The 18348-nt window shown below is 41.5% G+C and overlaps 2 protein-coding genes and 1 non-coding gene across 3 annotated transcripts; 1 reads left to right on the forward strand and 2 right to left on the reverse strand.

Annotated features, from left to right (window-relative positions):
- The first annotated feature begins 1073 nt into the window (after positions 1-1073).
- On the forward strand, positions 1074-1149 carry LOC122641179. The gene has a single exon (XR_006329829.1). It is a non-coding gene; the product is annotated as a small nucleolar RNA U31b (small nucleolar RNA).
- A 2413-nt stretch (positions 1150-3562) lies between these two features.
- Positions 3563-4941, reverse strand: LOC122638955 (probable glutathione S-transferase). Its single transcript, XM_043831805.1, has 2 exons — positions 4624-4941; positions 3563-3910 (listed from the first exon to the last, which is right to left on the reverse strand). The coding sequence occupies exons 1-2, from the start codon at positions 4939-4941 to the stop codon at positions 3563-3565; spliced, it is 666 nt and encodes a 221-aa protein (XP_043687740.1).
- Positions 4942-16248: 11307 nt separating this feature from the next.
- Positions 16249-17070, reverse strand: LOC122639587 (probable glutathione S-transferase parA). Its single transcript, XM_043832456.1, has 2 exons — positions 16702-17070; positions 16249-16611 (listed from the first exon to the last, which is right to left on the reverse strand). Exons 1-2 carry the CDS (start codon positions 17020-17022, stop codon positions 16267-16269), a joined length of 666 nt encoding a protein of 221 aa, XP_043688391.1. The 5' UTR covers positions 17023-17070; the 3' UTR covers positions 16249-16266.
- Between the last annotated feature and the right edge of the window lie 1278 nt (positions 17071-18348).

The following is an 18348-nucleotide window of genomic DNA, read 5'->3' on the forward strand; positions in this document are numbered from 1 at the left end:
GGCATTATCATTGTTCAAAACTTGAGGATAGGGTTTGATATTATGGATACTTAGAGGGGAGGGGATGATATTTACCCTTGTAAATATGTTTTTTGGTCTCTTACCAAAAAAATATATGTTTTTGTTCTCTTGGTTTTTTTTTTTTAGGAAAATTTACACATACCACCCGTGAGGTTTGACAAAAAGATATTTTCAACCCCTCCACCCCCCAGTTTTGAAAAATTCTGTGTACCCCATGAGGTTTGCAAACGGTAATAAATAAACCCATTCCGTCTGTTCATGACTAACACTAGGGGTGTCAATACCCAACCCGAACCGATGAAACTGGCCCGAACCAGCCCGAACGAGCCCGGACCACACCGGACCGAACTCTTAATGGTTCGGGTTCGGTTTGTGGATCCAGAGAGGCAAACGGTTTGATTTGGTTTGGGCTAGTCCAACGGTGCACCGATAGCCCGAACCGTTAGGCCCGAACCCAAACCGAACTGACCTAATCTGATAAATAAGTAAATCAATAAATGCCTAATGCCTCATTGCCCCCTAAATGTGTTGTGATAGTTTCTCACTTTATCTCATATCCTTTGTTAATGATTACCCAACCAATTGTATCCATAGGCCATAGGATATAGGATACAAAGATGCATTGTATTTGAAATATTTTATGTACTTAAAAGAGAAAGAGAAGAAAAATTAGCACTAACCGGATTTTACTAGTTATATAAAACCGGTACCAAACTGAATCCAAACCGATTTTAACCCGTTATCATAAATCGAAACCGACACGAAACCAAACCGCACCGAAACCGAAACCGCACCAAAACCGAACATTTCTTAATGGTTTGGTTTCGATTTCTATAAAAGTCACACCGAAACCGAAAAGCCCGAACCAAAACCTGCCCGAACCGGCCCATTGACACCCCTAACTAACACTGTTAAAATCAAAGGGTAAAGTGACAAAAATGCCCCTTTAAGAAAAGATTAAAAAAAAAAAAAAAAAAAAACCTGCAACTCATCTTCCCCAAATCAATTGGGGAAGATGAGTTGCAGGGAACACCATGGAAATCAATTCGGAAGAACATGATGAGGTTATTTATCGCCCTAGTCTTACACGCATCGATAGTGATTGACACTCTTATTCACTTCTGATTCTTCATCAGATGATAACCTGCAAAACCAAGGGATTGTCGCTCAATTGAATGGCAACGATTCCGCCAGTTCTGAGGATGCGATCGATGAACTCGTGTTAAGGACTGCTGTGTAGTATCCACCCACGAGGGCCACTCGAGTGCGACGGCGTCGGTGGCGTCCAATTTCTTGGTGGCCAACAAGTCGAGGACTGCGGTTGTGTTCCTGGTACCGGGTAGCAGGTTCGCTAAGGGCAATTTTGTAATCTGGACCCCCGGACTGCAAATTTTTAGGAAAAGTGTTAGGGTTTCACACTTACTCTTAAGAACCACAAAAACCACTCTTCTCTGTCTCTGTTTCTCTTTGGTTGGGCTTCAATTATTATTTGGGTAAGCATTGAAGGAAGAGGCAGCTTTAGAAGAAGGGGTCAGGGGGGACAGAAGAGAAAGAGTTGCATGTATCATTAACACAAAGGAGAAGGCGTTTTGCAGGATTTGGATTCGTGTTCCACTGTTAAGCCGTGAATTATACCTGAAGAACGAAAAATCGAACAGAAAAGAGATTTTTTTTCTTTTTGGTTTGTGTCTGAAAGATCAGGCCCAAGATCATTCTTTTCGGAGACTCACGGGCAGCAAGAGCGATGAGGTCAGCACAGGAGACGACAGCGTCACAGTGCTCTTGGACTAGGGCTTGGAGGTCGTTGATGATCTCAAACGCCTTAGCTCTCAGGGTTAAGTTGGGTGGTTGTTCCTGCTCGCTTGGGCTGCTTGCTGAACCATCCAGCAATACTGAAGCATCACATCCCTGCAATTGCAATGTTTCACCCACATCATTCATCACATCACCCATTAATTGACCTACTAACTACTTTATAGACTTGAAATTAAAATCGAGAAGAAGAAGAAGATTGGGGCGAGAGTGATTGTAACACCAGAACAAAGCAATCATGGAAGTGAAGGCGGAGAAGGCCTGCAGCTTGGCCGATATCAGGGAAGTGAAGGCGGAGAAAGATTGCAGGATTTTTTGTTTTTTTCTTTTTCTTCAAAGGGGCATTTTTGTCATTTCATTTTTTGATTTTAACAATATTAATCATGAACTAACGGAATGGACTTATTTGTTATCATTTGCAAACCTAAAGGGTACGTAGAATTTTTCAAAGCTGAGCATGAAAATATCCGTTCGTCAAACCTCAGGGGTGGTATATGTAAATTTTTCTCTGTTCTTTTGTCTTGGTATATTTTTGGTCTCTTGCTTGACGGGCATAGAAACGTTGTAGGACTTCTGTAGTGTCATCACTCATCAGATCCATCCCGTTGTATGCACATTTTAATGGAAAATGGAAGGATTGTTTATAGTTTTTCGCTCCATGAGTTCTTAAAGTTGAATATGGAATGTATGGTTTCCTGTGTGGTTCCAAACAGGTCTGGCTCCATGGGCTCTACCAAGTCCGCTGAGACTATCCCCTCAACTCCTCTCCATCCCACGCTCTCCATTGGGCACACCCGTGCTTACCTGGAGCTGGCGGCTTACCCAACCCTCTCCCACCCTCTAACTACAAGAAATGGAAAGAAATTGTAAAAATAAATTCATTTTTTTACTTCCCATTTAATTTGAGTCACAATGCAAAGATGCGTTTATATTGGAGTCCATATGTTGCATCGGTGCTAGATAAGGGTGTCAATTTAGAACTCAAAATGAAAATCAAAACCGCCAATTTAAAATCGAATTGAATCAAACCAAAATAAATCATTTTGATTTTGATTTCAAGAGCTGGAGTCTTTTGTCGGTTTGGTGCGGTTTTGGTTTCATGCCTAAAATCATTAAACAGTAGCAAATTACCTATTGTCAAACCGAATAAGGAATCGGATAAAATTATATTCTTTATTAATTTTTGGGAAAAGGTTTTGTACACGGTCGTGTAAACCGTGTATAGGAGAGAGTCTCTCACAAAAAGTTGGAAAAGGCATACATACCCACCCATTAATTACTGCCTTGAAACTCCCACCCTCTCACATACACGGTTTACACGATCGTGTACGAAAATTTTCTCCTTAATTTTTCAACCAAAGGTGGATGATAAATTCTATTCTTTTTTAGTGTTTGAAAAAAGTTTGGTGGACTATGATCCTAATAAATAAGGGCTTTTTTTATTGGTGAAGATGTAAAAAGTAGGCCCAAACACATAAATTAGAATCTAAGCCAAATATGAAACCAAATTAAAACCCATTAAGAAACCAAATACAAACCGAAACCGAACCAAGTAGAATCAATTTTGGTTTTGAAATTGTGTTCCTATTCTCGGTTCATTCAGTTTTGATTTCTAGATTTTGTATCTTGAACCAAAACTGAAACCAAACCGGTGTCTGACACCCTTTAATTGCTAGATGACTAAAGAAATGAAACTTTAAAACCCAAGACTCTCTCTCCCTCTCTCTCTCTACTCCACGCCAAACTTCTTGCGCAATTGAAGAGCATGGTAGTACAACTTATGTGGATCAGGAACAGACTTGGCCACACTCTCCATCTGCAAGCACCTCTTGGCCCATATAATCAACTTTGGGCACTCGGCTCTTATGCCAAAGTTCCCAAACGTCTCTACGGCATAAAACCAACTATAGAAAGGCACAAGACTCACATCCACGAACCCAAAATTGTCACCCCCAAAGTAAGGCTTGTCTCCAAGCTCTTGTTCCAACACTTTCAACATGTCTATAAAGTCCTTCTTAGCTGCTTCTCGTTCTTCTTCCTTTCCACTGTATAATATTTGCCTTATGCATTCATAGCACTATAAATTTAATTAAAACAAGCAATACAGGGTAAAGAAATTAAATAACAGAAGTGATCAACAAAGAAATGAGAATGCAAACATAGATTAGATTAAGATACCTAGAATTAAGGGTTGATGATGTCTGTGCCATAGCGCAGCTTGTGCCCAGACATATGGGCCTACCATTCAGGCAAACAGGGTGGTCATTCCCACCCACATGTGTCTCGGCACAACCTGCTTCTTCGGCACAAAGAAAATTTGTCCATTAGATATAAGAAAAGGCTAGGTATGCTAATGGTATACCGTAAGCAAGCACCCTATGTGTCTCTCTCTCTCGCTCTCTCTTCCTCCCTTTGAGAGGCAAGGGAGTCATTTCAAAGGGGGAAGAGAGAGAGAGATAAAGACACACAGTTTGGAAGTGCTACCCACTTGGGGACGGTGGGGACTGATCTAAACCCTCCATGGGGTGTGGGTCCCACACCCCAGAGGTGAGTCCCACAGCCCATGGAGGGTAGGAATCTGTCCCTACTGTTCCCCATGCAGGTAGCTGATCCCAACTCAAACACATAGGGTGCCAGCTTACGGTATGTCACCAGCTTACCCATCCCTCTCCCTTCATATATGGAAAAATTTTGCACCTACACTTATGGCAGAAATGTTCCTGCTACACAAGGCTGGCAGCCAAGGAAATGGTATAATTCACTTCCCCCTTTGGGTTCACAAATACATACCTTGTTCTCGATGTAATCAGCCCAAAACCTAGACCGGGATCTTTGATAAGGATCACAAGGCAACAAAGGAGCTTTGTCCTTCCAGAGCTCATCGATGTATTGTACAATGATGAGAGATTCACAGATGGGTCTCCCATTATGGATCAACACAGGAATCTTCTTAGTAATTGGATTCACTTGAAGTAATAAAGAGCTCTTTTCTTGGAGGAGGTTCTCTTCTCTGTATTGGTAGTTGATACCCTTTTCAGCCAAGGCAATTTTCACCCTCGCACCGAAGCAGCTGGGCCAGAAATTTAAAAGAAGTACCTCATCCGCCATTGTTACTGAAACTCAAACTTAGTTGCAGGAGTGAACAATGGAAGCAAGAGAGAATAGTAGAAACTTTGTTTGGTGGTGAAAGATTCAAAGTTTGAATTGGATGTAGTTATGTGAACTACTATTTGATGGCTAAGTGTATTTATAGCTTTTGTTTGTGAAAATTGATCATTAGTTGATCAGTCAGACATGTGCCCAGTAAAAAGCAGCCCTTCATGGTGTTGTTTTCTTTGTTTTCTAGGAACTTCTATGGTGATTTCGTCATGGATTGCATCATTAGCTAGGAATTGAGGATTCCCAATTTTTGATACAGAAAAGATTCGTTTTTGGTGCTTTGGTTGTTGGTTCATGAATTAAACTTTGGGAACTTTACAGCACTGCCATAGAAGAACACCCATGACATATTGACAGCCCAATTAGCTGTTCGGGAGTGTGGCCTACGTCAATACTCTCATGCATCTCTCTCCTCCTCAACAAGGGGGTAGGGGGTAGAGGTGTCTTTTCATATGAAGAGGAAAGAGATAGATTCATGGGAGTGCTAGCGTAGGCCACCTTCTAGGACAGAGTTCTTTTTCCCTATATATATCTATGAGAGTGCGTTCTCTGTAGGGGAGCGCAAGGGCCAAGTGCGTTTGGTAGCCGATGAGAGTGCGCACGATGGCATCTTGGGGGGTGGAATCTCCGCATTTCATGAGGCGGGGGCAATCAGTTCGGCCCCCACTTTGTCTGAGTGTGGCCTTCCCTTCCCTCCCCCCACCCCCCCCCCCCCCCACACACACACACACACAATGAACATTTTCATTATATTCATATATATTGTAGAGAAAATTTTTATCATTCCCCAGAACTTACATTCTATTCTTGTTCTTTTCTTGAAAAAAATAAAGGCTTTTCTTTGTGTCACTATGCTTAGTGAAATATAACTCCTCACTATTTGTGACATGACAGTATATGGATTAATCCATGTAATAGAGAACCCAACAAGCATCTCAGTATAATTTCAACTTAAAATAAGTAAAGGAAATAGTTATAATTAAAAACTGGGAAAAAGATTTATGTTCGGGAGTGTGGCCTATACCAACACTCCCATGAATCTGTCTCTCTCTTCCCCATGTGAAAAGACACCTCTGCCCCCTTATTTTAAGAAGGAAAGCGATAGACACATGGGAGTGCTGGCGTCTCGGATAGAAAACTGCTTCCTTTAAAAAAAATATCATTTTCTCATTAAAAAAAAATGTCATTTTATAATTTGTATTCAACTCTTCTCGGTCCTCCATCACATAGACTAATCCATTGACTTTACACTTTACCATAGGGACAGCCTGAAAAGATCCATTATCATATTTTCCTATTGGGTTGGAATTTGAAGTCTTTAATGACCGACCAGTCTCACGTATTCTGTGGGAAAAAGGTTCTGTCAATCCGGGCAGCGTACAGTAATGTGTAGCGCCTGGGATTGACAGGACGCTTTGACCACTTTACCCTTGCCCAACATCCTGTCCGACTAGAGGTAAGGCAGTCAAAGTGCCTTTGTCAATTCTAGGTGCTGCACAAGTGCTGCACGCTGCCCCCGGATTGACAGGATTAGCAGAACCCATATTCAAATATGCTTAACAACCTCTCTCTTTGACCGGATTACTAACTAGCTCACGTCTGTGAGCATCAGTCAAGTCAGTTTTTATGGACGTTAGCAATACCGCCTCCGAAGTCGAAGTCAAGGTTTTGTTTGTGCTTTATGCTTTCCACCCATGTCTTGGAATCTTTTGCCACTAACATTTTGCTAAGGATAAAAGTAAACTACAATATAGGCAAATTTCGTTGGATTCATGAAAAAATTCTACTCAAATTTTTATTGGTCAAATTTCAATTCAAAAATTAAAACAAGGGGCGTTGTTGTCTACCTGGGAGTGCATCCAGACACGGTTGCGCCTAGATGCATAGGATGGGATAGAGATGAGATTATAGTCATTGATAGGGGGTGGGTCAGTCATTTTACTCACCCCATGTGTCTGAGCGCATCCTACGCTCCAAATATAGGGAATAGTATCTCTTAAAACAATTAAAGGCTCGATTTGATATGATTTTAATTCCAATTTCCTATTTATTTCATAAAAATAATCAATAAATAGATTTTTCTATCAAGAAAATTGTTTAAGTTACATCAATCTTAAATATTTTAAAAAACATGAAATCCATTTGGTAGTTCATTTTTTGATAATAGGTTATTTATATTTCATTAGGAGATGATGGTGGTTGCTAGGGTAGAGGCAAGGGTGGGGGGTAAAGGTGGGGGTGTAGGTGGGAAGATGTAGTAAACAAGTACCCGGCTTGTAAAAATAAGATTGTGAAGATGCTAAAAGTCACGAACTTGTTGCAAGGCTAGGCTCAATAGATGGTTTGAAAAATGATTTTAATGTAATCAAAAAACTATTGTCTCCACATAAAAATTTTTAGAGAAATGGACAACACCCCCTCTCTATATATAGGAGAGAAAGAGACACCACTGGGGGGTATTCCCAAGAGATATGCCAAACATCCTATCTTTTCCTAAAATATTTATTGATTAACCATTCAAACAAGTCGTCCAATAGTCATACGTATTATTCATTTAGGTGTCTATTGGTGCCTATTAAGAAACGACATAATCCTAATAGGGGGGATAGGCTCCAAGGTGGTTTGAACTCATGACCTCTTATTTGAGGAGTTGGTCTTTTGCCAACTGAGCTGACCCCTTGGGGTGAAGGATGATGTTTTATTTTAACATTAAATTACTATTGTGCCCATCAAATTAACCATATGCTCATCAAAGAACAAGAAAGATATCAATTTCAATTTCAAAATTGAAAGGACTTTTCCCTTATTTCATAATTTCTATTTCACTAAAAGAAGGTGCAAAAATCAAACCAAACAATTTTTAAAATAAAAATCACTCCATGAAATTGAAATAGAAATCATACCAATCAGATCCAAGAAAGTATGTTTTTTTTTTTGGGTCAAGGATCCAAGAAAATATGTTAAAAGTTAGTTTAATTAAAGCAACAATTAATTACTACATGTCACCAGACTCCTTACTAATGAAATGACATTCTTGCTTATGTCAATTCTCAGCCTTTCTCATCTTTAGGCATATCCAGAAGCCTACCAAGCTCAGTGTCCAAAGAATACCAAGTTCCTTGGTATGCCAAGGGCCTAAAATTGGCACATAAAAGAAAATATAAATGCAAACAAATTGCCTGTGGAATTTGATGATAGAATTGAATCGTTGTGAGTGAATCCGTGATAGAATCCTACACCCATATTACTATTGGAATTTCAAACTAAAACAAGTACTAATAATAAAAAGAATTTTTTTTTCAGTCCGGTTTTCTGTCCGGTACGGTTGTCCAGTTCTTCTCATAGGGAGGCGGAAATGATGACTTAACCTCACTCGGGCAGTGTGTTCGGGTAAGGGGTCAAGTTGTCATTTCCGGCCCCCTATGAAAGGAACCGGACAACTGTACCGGGCAAGGAACCGGAGAGGATAATGACCCTAATAAAAACGTGAGCTTTGAAATTTCATGTGGCTAGGTTTGGTTGACAAGAAATAGATAGAAAAGAAAAAATTCGTTTTTTTATTTTTTCATTTTGAATTTGAGAAGAGAGAGAGATAGGCACATATATCAATCATTGTGTCATAATGACAAAAAATCATGATTCCACAATAATTGATGTATGTGTCTATCTCTCTTTTCCAATTCAAAAAAAAATTTGAATTTTTTCATTTCTTTTCTATCCACTTCTTGTCAACCAAACATAGCCTAAATGATGAAACTACATGATTAATGTTGATTCACTTTAATTAAATCGAAAGACAATTCTAGAATTTAAACACCCTATAAAAAATCTAAAAGGCAAAGGGTCACTGATAGGCTGTATGACCCTTGCACCAGCACGGGGGCCAGTAGGAGCTACTAAGCGCATTGATAAAGAGATTTTTCATTTTGTGAAGGGTGGGGCAATCATTTCAGGAGGTTGTGTCTAGCTCAAGCTGCATGTGGGGCAACGTTCGTTTTTTCCAAATCTAAAATAACTCTGAACATCACTCTTCTTAATTTGATTCTCCTACCATCCAAATTAATTTGAGAGAATATTATTTATATTCCCAAAGAAAATCTAACAATTTACAAAAGTTAGTGACATCTAGATTTATCACCACTTACCACATTTGGAAACAGATGGACTTGTGGGTCCATGTGATAGAGAACCTTATACTCATTCCATAGGTCACAATTTAACTTAAAACAATCATGAATTTTGGTTTAGAAAGTGTTTAAAGTTTCATAAAATTACAAGAATACGTTTCTTTTTTTATGCATACAAGGATACCATTTCACTGTTATAGAATCTAATGACATGTATTTAATTTTACCACTTTGAACTCATTTTTGAGTCACTTTCCCTACTTGTTGGGGCCAAAACTTCACCAATGAGTTCCGTTCAAGGCCTTCCACAACACTGACTCACTCATGTTTGTTACGATAGACATCGGCTGACCCATCAGCTGATTCATTAGCACATGTTTATATTGTGTATTACCTTTTATATAATTGTCATTTTATGTAAAGTTTAGAATAGGTAGGTAGATATTCTTTATTTCCTTCATTTCCTATGGAGAGCTTTACTCCATAACCTTGTATATTTATTCCCATTATTGCCCTAATAAGATTATGGAAAATTCCAACACATGAACCTTAACATGGTATCAGCCTAAAAACGATTCTACACCTCTCTAATGGTTCCAACAGCCACTGATCCGTCTTCTCCTTACTTCCTCCATAACTCCGACCACCCCGGCACACCACTGGTCACGCAACTCCTCAATGGTGACGACTTCCCCACATGGAGTTGTGCGATCACCATGGCCCTTCAGGCGAAAAACAAACTTAGCTTCATCGACGGTTCTCTTCCACAACCGGCTGCTGACTCTGTGGATCTCGCAGCGTGGAAACGCTGCAACTCCATGGTCACTTCGTGGCTGATTCATTCCACCATCCCTTCCATCGCCGATAGCATTTTATGGAGCAGCAATGCACAAGCTGTTTGGGACGATTTGTCTACTCGATTCTCTCAACAAAATGCGTCTCGTATCTTTGAGATACGGCGCTCCATCTCTACTGTTTCACAGGGCATTGATTCTATTTCTAAACACTATACCACCTTGAAAGCTCTTCGTGACGAACTGGGTGCCTATCGCCCGCTGCCTACATGCACCTGCGGTGCCATGAAAACTCTCCACTCCTTTGTGGAAACAGATGCATTGATTGATTTTTTACAAGGACTTAATGACTCATTCTCAGCGGTTCACAGTCAGATCCTTCTAATGGATCCATTACCAACCATGGCCAAGGCATACTCTCTTCTTCTTCAAGAGGAACGCCAGCAATCTTTACATAGCTCGTGTTCCCCTGCTCAGGAACAAGTCGCCATGGCTGCTCAACAAGCTCCAAACCGCCCTGACCGACCTCGTTACCATTGCAATTTTTGCAACATTGATGGACACTCGGATTCCCGCTGCTTCAAGCAGCATGGGCAACCGGCTAATTGGACCCCACGCAACAAATCTGGCACACGCACGGCTGCACCTGCGCACCCCACTACAGCTCGCCTTGCTGCCAATCTTTCCCAAGTTTCGGACCAGGCTTCCACCGTGCCCACGGCCTCTCCCACGGCCGATCAATTACAGCAGCTTCTATCCCTTCTTCCTACTGGTACACCCCACCCACTTGCCCACATCGCAGGTACTGCTCTCATGGCCCTACCCTCTCCATCATTTTGGATTATCGACACTAGAGCCACAGACCATATGGTTTCAGACCTGAATTTTTTTTCCACCTCCCACCCTTCCCCTTCCACCATTTGGCTTCCAAATGGATCGACAGCCCCAGTCACCCATGTTGGAACCGTTTTTCTTTCTCCCAAATTACATCTTACTGATGTATTATATGTCCCTTCATTCACCTATAACTTATTATCTGTTAGCAAACTTATTGCTTCATCTGATTGCTTCCTAACCTTTTTCCCTGATTCTTGTACATTTCAGGACCGACGGACGAAGATGATTTTTGCGACAGGTAAGCGCCATGGTGGTTTATATTTTTTGGATCCCTCGGTTTCATTTTCTTCCGCTACCACCTCACCCCAATTTGATCTTTGGCATTGGAGACTCGGTCATCCGTCTCCCTCTTTCTTTTCTTATTTCAAAACTATGGACAATTCTATTTCTTTTTTGCATAAACATGTATGTACTGTTTGTCCTCTTACTAAACAAGTACATTTGCCTTTTAATTCAAACATTATATCTACTTCATCTCGCTTTGATCTTATACATGTTGATGTTTGGGGTCCATATCACACCCCTACATATTCTGGGGCATGTTCTTTTTTTACCATTGTTGATGACCATACCCGCACCACTTGGGTGTTTCTCATGAATCACAAAACTGAAGTTAATTATTGAATTCGGTTTTTTTTTCTCATGGTGAAAAACTCAATTTGATGCCTCCATTAGAAAGATTCGTTCCGATAATGCACGGGAATTTTTTAACAAAGACACCTTTGCCTATTTTATATTCCTTGGGGTTGTTCAAGAATCCTCTTGTGTCTATACACCTCAACAAAATGGTGTTGTGGAGCGCAAACACTGCCATATTTTAGCCATCGCCCGTGCCCTCCGCTTTCAAAGTCGTCTACCCCTAGAATTTTGGGGCGACTGTGTGCCCACTGCTTGCTACCTCATTAACCGTTTACCTACCCCTGTGCTTCAGGGGCGTACCCCCCATGAATTATTTTTTCAAAAACCTCCCTCCCTCTCTCATCTCAAGGTATTTGGTTGTCTTTGCTTTGGGTGTAACACCTCCATTCGTCACAAATTTGATCAACATACTTTATCTGGAATTTTTGTTGGATACCCTCATGGACAAAAGGGTTATAAAGTTTATGATCTTACTTCTAAGAAAATTTATGTTTCGCGAGATGTTGTATTTCATGAGTCCATTTTTCCATTTCTTCTCCGATCACCACCCTCCACTACACCCACATCTGTTTTACCACTACCCATTTATGAACATGAGGCCCCTCCCCCGCCCCCACAAGCCCAGGATGACCAACCCAATCCCCCTGCTAATGTCACCCCTGACCCACAAACCCCCACCCACCCGATCCACCTCCTATTGTCAACCCTGACCCACATACCCCCCTCCCAATTGTGGTACCACCACCCCCACCAGCTCGTCCCACCCGGGACACCAAGCCACCGGGCTGTCTAAAAGATTACTACCTCTTACTTGCCCAAGCATCTACATCTTCCTCGGTCAGTTCAGGTATCGCTCACCCTCTTGCTCATTCATTATCTTATACCCGTTTTTCTAATACACATACTGGTTTTTTTACTACTCTAACTGCCCACCACTGAGCCTACCACCTTTGCAAAAGCCATGAAATTTCCAGAATGGCGTGCTACCATGGAAACCGAAATTAAGGCACTTCAAGCCAACCAAACTTGGTTGCTAGTACCACTTCCTGATGGCAAGCGCACTATTGGTTCAAAATGGGTCTTTAAAATTTAACGGAAGCCAGATGGTTCAATTGAGCGGTATAAAGCCCGACTTGTTGCCAAGGGCTACACCCAGATTGAAGGGGTCGATTACCATGACACCTTCGCACCGGTTGCCAAACTCATAACTGTTCGTGTTCTACTTACTATTGTTGTTGCAAAGAATTGGCCCATTAGGCAACTTGATGTCCACAATGTTTTCCTAAATGGGGATCTTACTGAAGAGGTTTTCATGCAACCCCCTCCTGGTTATAGGCGCAAGGGGGACAATATGGTTTGCAAATTACAGCGTTCCTTATATGGGCTTAAGCTGGCCTCCCGCAGTTGGTTCGCTAAGCTATCCGCTGCCCTCCTTGGTTTTGGGTTTAACCAGTCCGAGGCAAATCATTCCTTGTTTTCTCTACATCGGGGGTCCGCTTCAGTCTTTGTACTTGTGTATGTGGACGACATTCTTATTACTGGGTCCGATGCAACCCTACTATAGGACATCAAGGATCGCATCTGCACCCAGTTTCACACAAAGGATATTGGAGTTCTCAAATATTTCCTCAGCATAGAAGTTGCTCGTTCATAGCAAGGTCTCTACCTCTGTCAAAGGAAATATGCTTTAGACATTTTGGATGATTGTGGCCTCACTGGCTATCAGCCCGCGAACTTTCCAATGGAGCAAAATTTGAAGCTTTCAGACAATTTGGGACCCATTCTCAGTGACCCATCTCCTTATCGACGGTTGGTTGGTCGACTCATGTATCTCACAGTTACACGGCCAAATATTGTACACACAGTCAATATTTTGAGCCAATTTACGCATCAACCCCGTCAGCCGCACCTTGACGCTGCCCATCGCTTACTTCAATACTTGAAGGGTACCCCAGGTCAAGGTCTTCTCCTCCCTGCCAAGAATGCTCTTACCCTCATTGCTTATTGCGACTCGGATTGGGCTAGTTGCCCGATGACTCACCGCTCTACTACTAGCTATTGCATATTTCTTGGCATGGTTCCCATATCTTAGAAGACGAAGAAACAGGTCACTGTATCTCGTTCTTCCGCACAGGCCGAATACCGCGCCATGGCTGTTACTACGTGCAAACTCACCTGGCTCACGTATCTCTTACACGATCTGGGTCTACCTACTCCAGCGCATATTCTCCTCTATTGTGACAATCAGGTAGCCCTACACATTGCTGCTAACCCTGTGTACCACGAACACACCAAACATATTGAGCTTGGTTGCCATGTCGTCCGTGAGAAATTACAACAGGGACTCCTCCGTACCCTCAATATCTCTTCATTTGATCAGCTTGCCGACTCTTCACCAAGTCTCTTGGGCGTCCTCAATTTCTACATCTACGGTCCAAGCTGGGCATTCGTGACCTTCATGCTCCACCTTGAGGGGGACTGTTACGATAGACATCGGCTGACTCATCAACGGACTCATTAGCACATGTTTATATTGTGTATTACCTTTTATATAATTGTCATTTTATGTAAAGTTTAGAATAGGTAGGTAGATATTCTTTATTTCCTTCCTTTCCTATGGAGAGATTTACACCATAACCTTGTATATTTATTCCCATTATTGCTCTAATAAGATTATGGAAAATTCCAACACATGAACCTTAACAATGTTTGTCAATGACAAGTGGTTATTTCGTCTTATATATCAAAACACAGAGAAAGACGGATTCGGCTCCTCTCTAGCGAACCCAATCCTCAAGGAGTGCCCAGTCAACCATCCAACGGTGCTGGCACACATCCCCATACACCCAGCAGCCTAGCATCGTTGGATGCCTCACTGAGCGTTGGACTCGTAGGAGAGGAGCCGATCCTAGAAAGACCACTGCCAACATACCAGTACCTTTTAGCAAAGGGTGGCACCCAACATAGCCTTAGATGGGCTAAACTAAATGGACCTGGTCCTGGCAGTTGTTAGCTACTGTCTCTTATACGTTCTTTTTTGATCTCTTAGCAAACACCAAGCCTAGCTAGTTCAAACATTATACTTAATGGGTTTACAAACCAAGGATCCAATCTTGGGTTCCCTTTTAGCCTTAACAAGTTTTTGGCTTTCCACTCCATAACACAAGATTGTCCAGCTTCACGTTAGCCATGGAGAAGTTGCCCCCCAAGCCTACAAAAAATTTGCTTTCAGAACTTATGAGAATGATTTCAAGCAAACAATTTTCATGTGCCAGATTTCCATTCTTGATTGGTGACCACCAACCAGGTATGAGAAATCCTTCCTCCTTCCAAAAGGGTTTAGAATGGGCTGGACTCGAGCCCAGCCTAAAGTGACCCAATTTGCATCCACAGGGCAGGGAGGTGTACAAATACCCGGCGATCATCTCTGAACTGCACATAAAGAAAACTATTTTTTTTTTTTTTTGCCAATGAATGATAAATAGAAAACTATTTTATTAACTTTGTGTTTGGTATGCATTCCCATTTTAAATTCCTAGAATAGATTCAAGAATGAGCCTTGTTCTAGAGCCTTGTTCTAGAATGCAACAAAATCTCCATTCTACGTTCTAAAATAAGTTCATTCTCTTAGCTTGAAGGAGAGGAGAGAGTAATCCCTAACAACCATCGGAACCATAGTTCTTGACTTAGCAAGTTGCAGTGAAATCTCCCTGGACTTTCTAAACCATCAAGGGAATGCCAAAAAAAAACATACTCTCTCTCTCTCTCTTCCTTCCCGGGTTTTAAAACATGGAATCGAGACAGAATTGATCATTGGCAATTGCAATCCGGATCGGATTGAATCAAAATCAGCCTGAATCGGTGGTTAAGAACCCTAAAATTGATCCTCATATCCAAAAAACAGGAAATTTCTAGGGTTTGTGGGTTTGAATCGGCTGCATTGGATCAGTAAAAATCAGGTCAAGGGCAATTCCAATCTGAATCGACCGATTCCCCGATCCAATCCAAGTACTGATTCTTAAAGCCATGCTCTCTCTCTATCTCTCTCTCTCTCTCTTAAAATCTAGAAGGAATCCCCCCTCGTGCGAGAACATAAACAGAGCAAGTCTAAAGAACTTGGGAGTTTCAAAGTTGGTTACCCAAAACACCACCAACAATAAGATAGATGGATGGAGAAATGGAAATGATGATTACCCAGATGTACAATCATAATCCAGAGAAAAATAGCCAAACAAGTAAATTGTTGTCTGGGTTCTGTTCCTGAGAACAAAAAATCAGGTATATAAGCCAGTGGTAAAGTGGAGGGAGGAAGAAGAGAAGAGATACCAATTGTTTGAAACAGAGAAAACCAAAACCCCCCATTGAGAAACAAAATTAGCAGGTTCTGGAGTCAAAAAGCAGCTATTTATGATTGGGAAAAAAAAAAACCAGAAGCAACTCAAGTTTTGAGAGTTTCCGAACTCTCAAATGATCTCTCTCTCCCTACCCATTTTTGAGTAATCTTGTAATTTTCGGGCTTATTATTCATAGGAAGTACCGAAATAGCATAAAGGAAGGCCTGAAAATGCAACCATAGACACCATTGATCCATTATTACTATCATGTCAAGAAATTAAGACTGCCCTGTTTCTGCAATTTCACATCCAACAGATTGATTTGTTTGATTTTGGACTCCAAATGAATCAAATCTTAGATAAAGAAAATTTTGAGTTTTGAGAACCAGTCATGAATCTTGACGGCATAAACAAGGCCATGAAAGATAAGAACATGGAGAAGCAAAACGAACACAATTCTTATATGAACATTGAGAGATTTTTTTAGTCTATACCATGCCACTTCCGGATTTGCAGAACCAGATCGTAGATCTTATGTGGATCAGGAAGAGATTTAGAAACACTTTCCTTCTGCATACATCTCTTGGCCCAATTTACCAGTATTGGGCATTCGGCTTCTAGGCGGAAATTTGCACAGGTTCCTAATGCATAAAACCAGCTCGACATGGGAACAAGGCTAACATCAATGAAACCCATGGTCTCACCTCCAAAGTAGGATTTCTCTCCAAGCTCACCTTCTAATACTTTCAATCCCTCCATGAACTCTTCCTTAGCTGATTCTTGCTCTTCTCCCTTACTCATCCATATCCTTCTTGCAGAGGGGAAAACCTAACACAGTCAAAAGCAAATAGATTAAAAACCCATAACCAAAACAAGATTCAAATCGGAGAGAGAGAGAGAGAGAGAGACATTAATTACCTTCTTGTCCATATAATCAGCCCAGAACCTGGCCTGTGAACGTTGGTAAGGATTAGAAGGTAACAAGGGAGATTTATGACTCCAAATTTCATCAATATATTCAAGTATGATGAGAGATTCACAGATGGGTCTGCCATTATGAATCAAAACAGGGACTTTCTTGTGAATTGGATTCATCTGCCGTAGCAGAGGGCTCTTGCCGGGGACTTCTGGTTCTTCCTTGAACTCGTAGTTGATCCCCTTCTCTTCCAAGGCAATATTGACCCTCATCCCATAGTAACTGGGCCAAACGCTCAAGAGAACAACCTCCTCCTCTGCCATTTGTGCAGATATAAACAGAGCTCCAAGCTCAGGGGACAAGAATAGCTAAAATATATACAGGCCGTTTGCGAGGAAGTGAAGATACTTACAAATCTACGAAGGTCATTGGGGAGCTTCCTTTGTTAAGTGTATTCAATTAATCAAGAGTCAAGACGTGTTGTTACCCAGATGGCAAGAAAGTTCTTGTTACCCACGTGGTCCCCTCCCATTGGCTATCCTTCTCTTTGTGTCTCTCTTACGATTTATCCTAAACATTTTTAGGGAAAATGTTCTCAGTCTGGGAGTGCTGGCATAGAGTCTATCTCTCTCTTTCCCATGTGAAAAGACACCTCTGCCCCCTTGTTTTAAGGAGGAGAGAGATAGACACATGGGAGTGTTGGCGTAGGCCACACTCCCGTACAAAATACTACTTCCCAAATTTTTATTTCTTTATTTATTTTTTTGGAAAGAACACACTACTTAGGCAAGTGAGGTGCCCTGCCCCTGTGCCCAAACACTGGGGCTGCGTGAAATGATCATCAAGCCCTCATGAATTTCTACCTTTACATTGGGGCGAGTGGTCATTTTGTGCACCCCTGTGTCTAGGCACAGGGGTAGCACACCGCACACCTAGGTCTTTTTCCATGCCAAGTGCTCTCCTTATCCGTCCACCTCTGATAGAGCTGAGCGGATCGAGAGAAGACCTACACGTCTCGATTCAAGTGAATTAGCTGCAAACCAAAAGGCAACCCCTTATCTCACAGACTTTGATGTGAAATCATGGGCATACTTTGAGGCTCAAATCAAGGGCTTTCCTTCCTACTTTTGTTATCCCGATTCCATGTCATTTGGATCACGTTAGGAGGGAAATCTGTGAAAATAGCAGATTGAGGCTCAAACGACAAGGGACCTCTCAAGCTATGGGCCTTCCCATCTCTGTTTGCTTTCACCACAGTTCCTGACGAATCGAGTGAAGAACCATATCAAAGACCTACCGAGATCCAAAGTTGAAAAGATTACAAAAATGAAGGCTGAAAGAGACAACGAATGTACCTACTGGGAATCTTCCTTCTACTCTTCTCCACTCACTATTGGATAAGGAAAGACTAATCGATATCTATGCCGATGGCAGGGAAAGCAGGCTGAGACTACTATCGATACCAAACCTAGCTTGAAATTTTTTATTTAAAATGTATTTGGTTTTTTAATCCTATTTTGACACTTTGGTTTTAGTTAGGGGTGTCAATTCCAAGCCCGACCCGATAGACCGGACCGAGTTCACCCGGTTAAAGCCCAGCCGGGCCCATTTACATAATGTGTCGGGCTAATATGATTTTTCATTTCAAA

This window comes from Telopea speciosissima, chromosome 9 (genome assembly GCF_018873765.1).
Source record: "Telopea speciosissima isolate NSW1024214 ecotype Mountain lineage chromosome 9, Tspe_v1, whole genome shotgun sequence".
Taxonomy (NCBI): Eukaryota; Viridiplantae; Streptophyta; class Magnoliopsida; order Proteales; family Proteaceae; genus Telopea; species Telopea speciosissima.

Bases quoted from the DNA above. Each gene is read 5' to 3' on its own strand.
- LOC122639587 (XM_043832456.1), bottom strand. From the start codon at position 17,022: ATGGCAGAGGAGGAGGTTGTTCTCTTGAGCGTTTGGCCCAGTTACTAT. The intron at 16,612-16,701 runs GTAATTAATGTC...TGACTGTGTTAG, and splicing joins CTGATTATATGGACAAGAAG to GTTTTCCCCTCTGCAAGAAG.
- LOC122638955 (XM_043831805.1), bottom strand. From the start codon at position 4,941: ATGGCGGATGAGGTACTTCTTTTAAATTTCTGGCCCAGCTGCTTCGGT. The intron at 3,911-4,623 runs GTATGTATTTGT...TTAAATTTATAG, and splicing joins CTGATTACATCGAGAACAAG to TGCTATGAATGCATAAGGCA.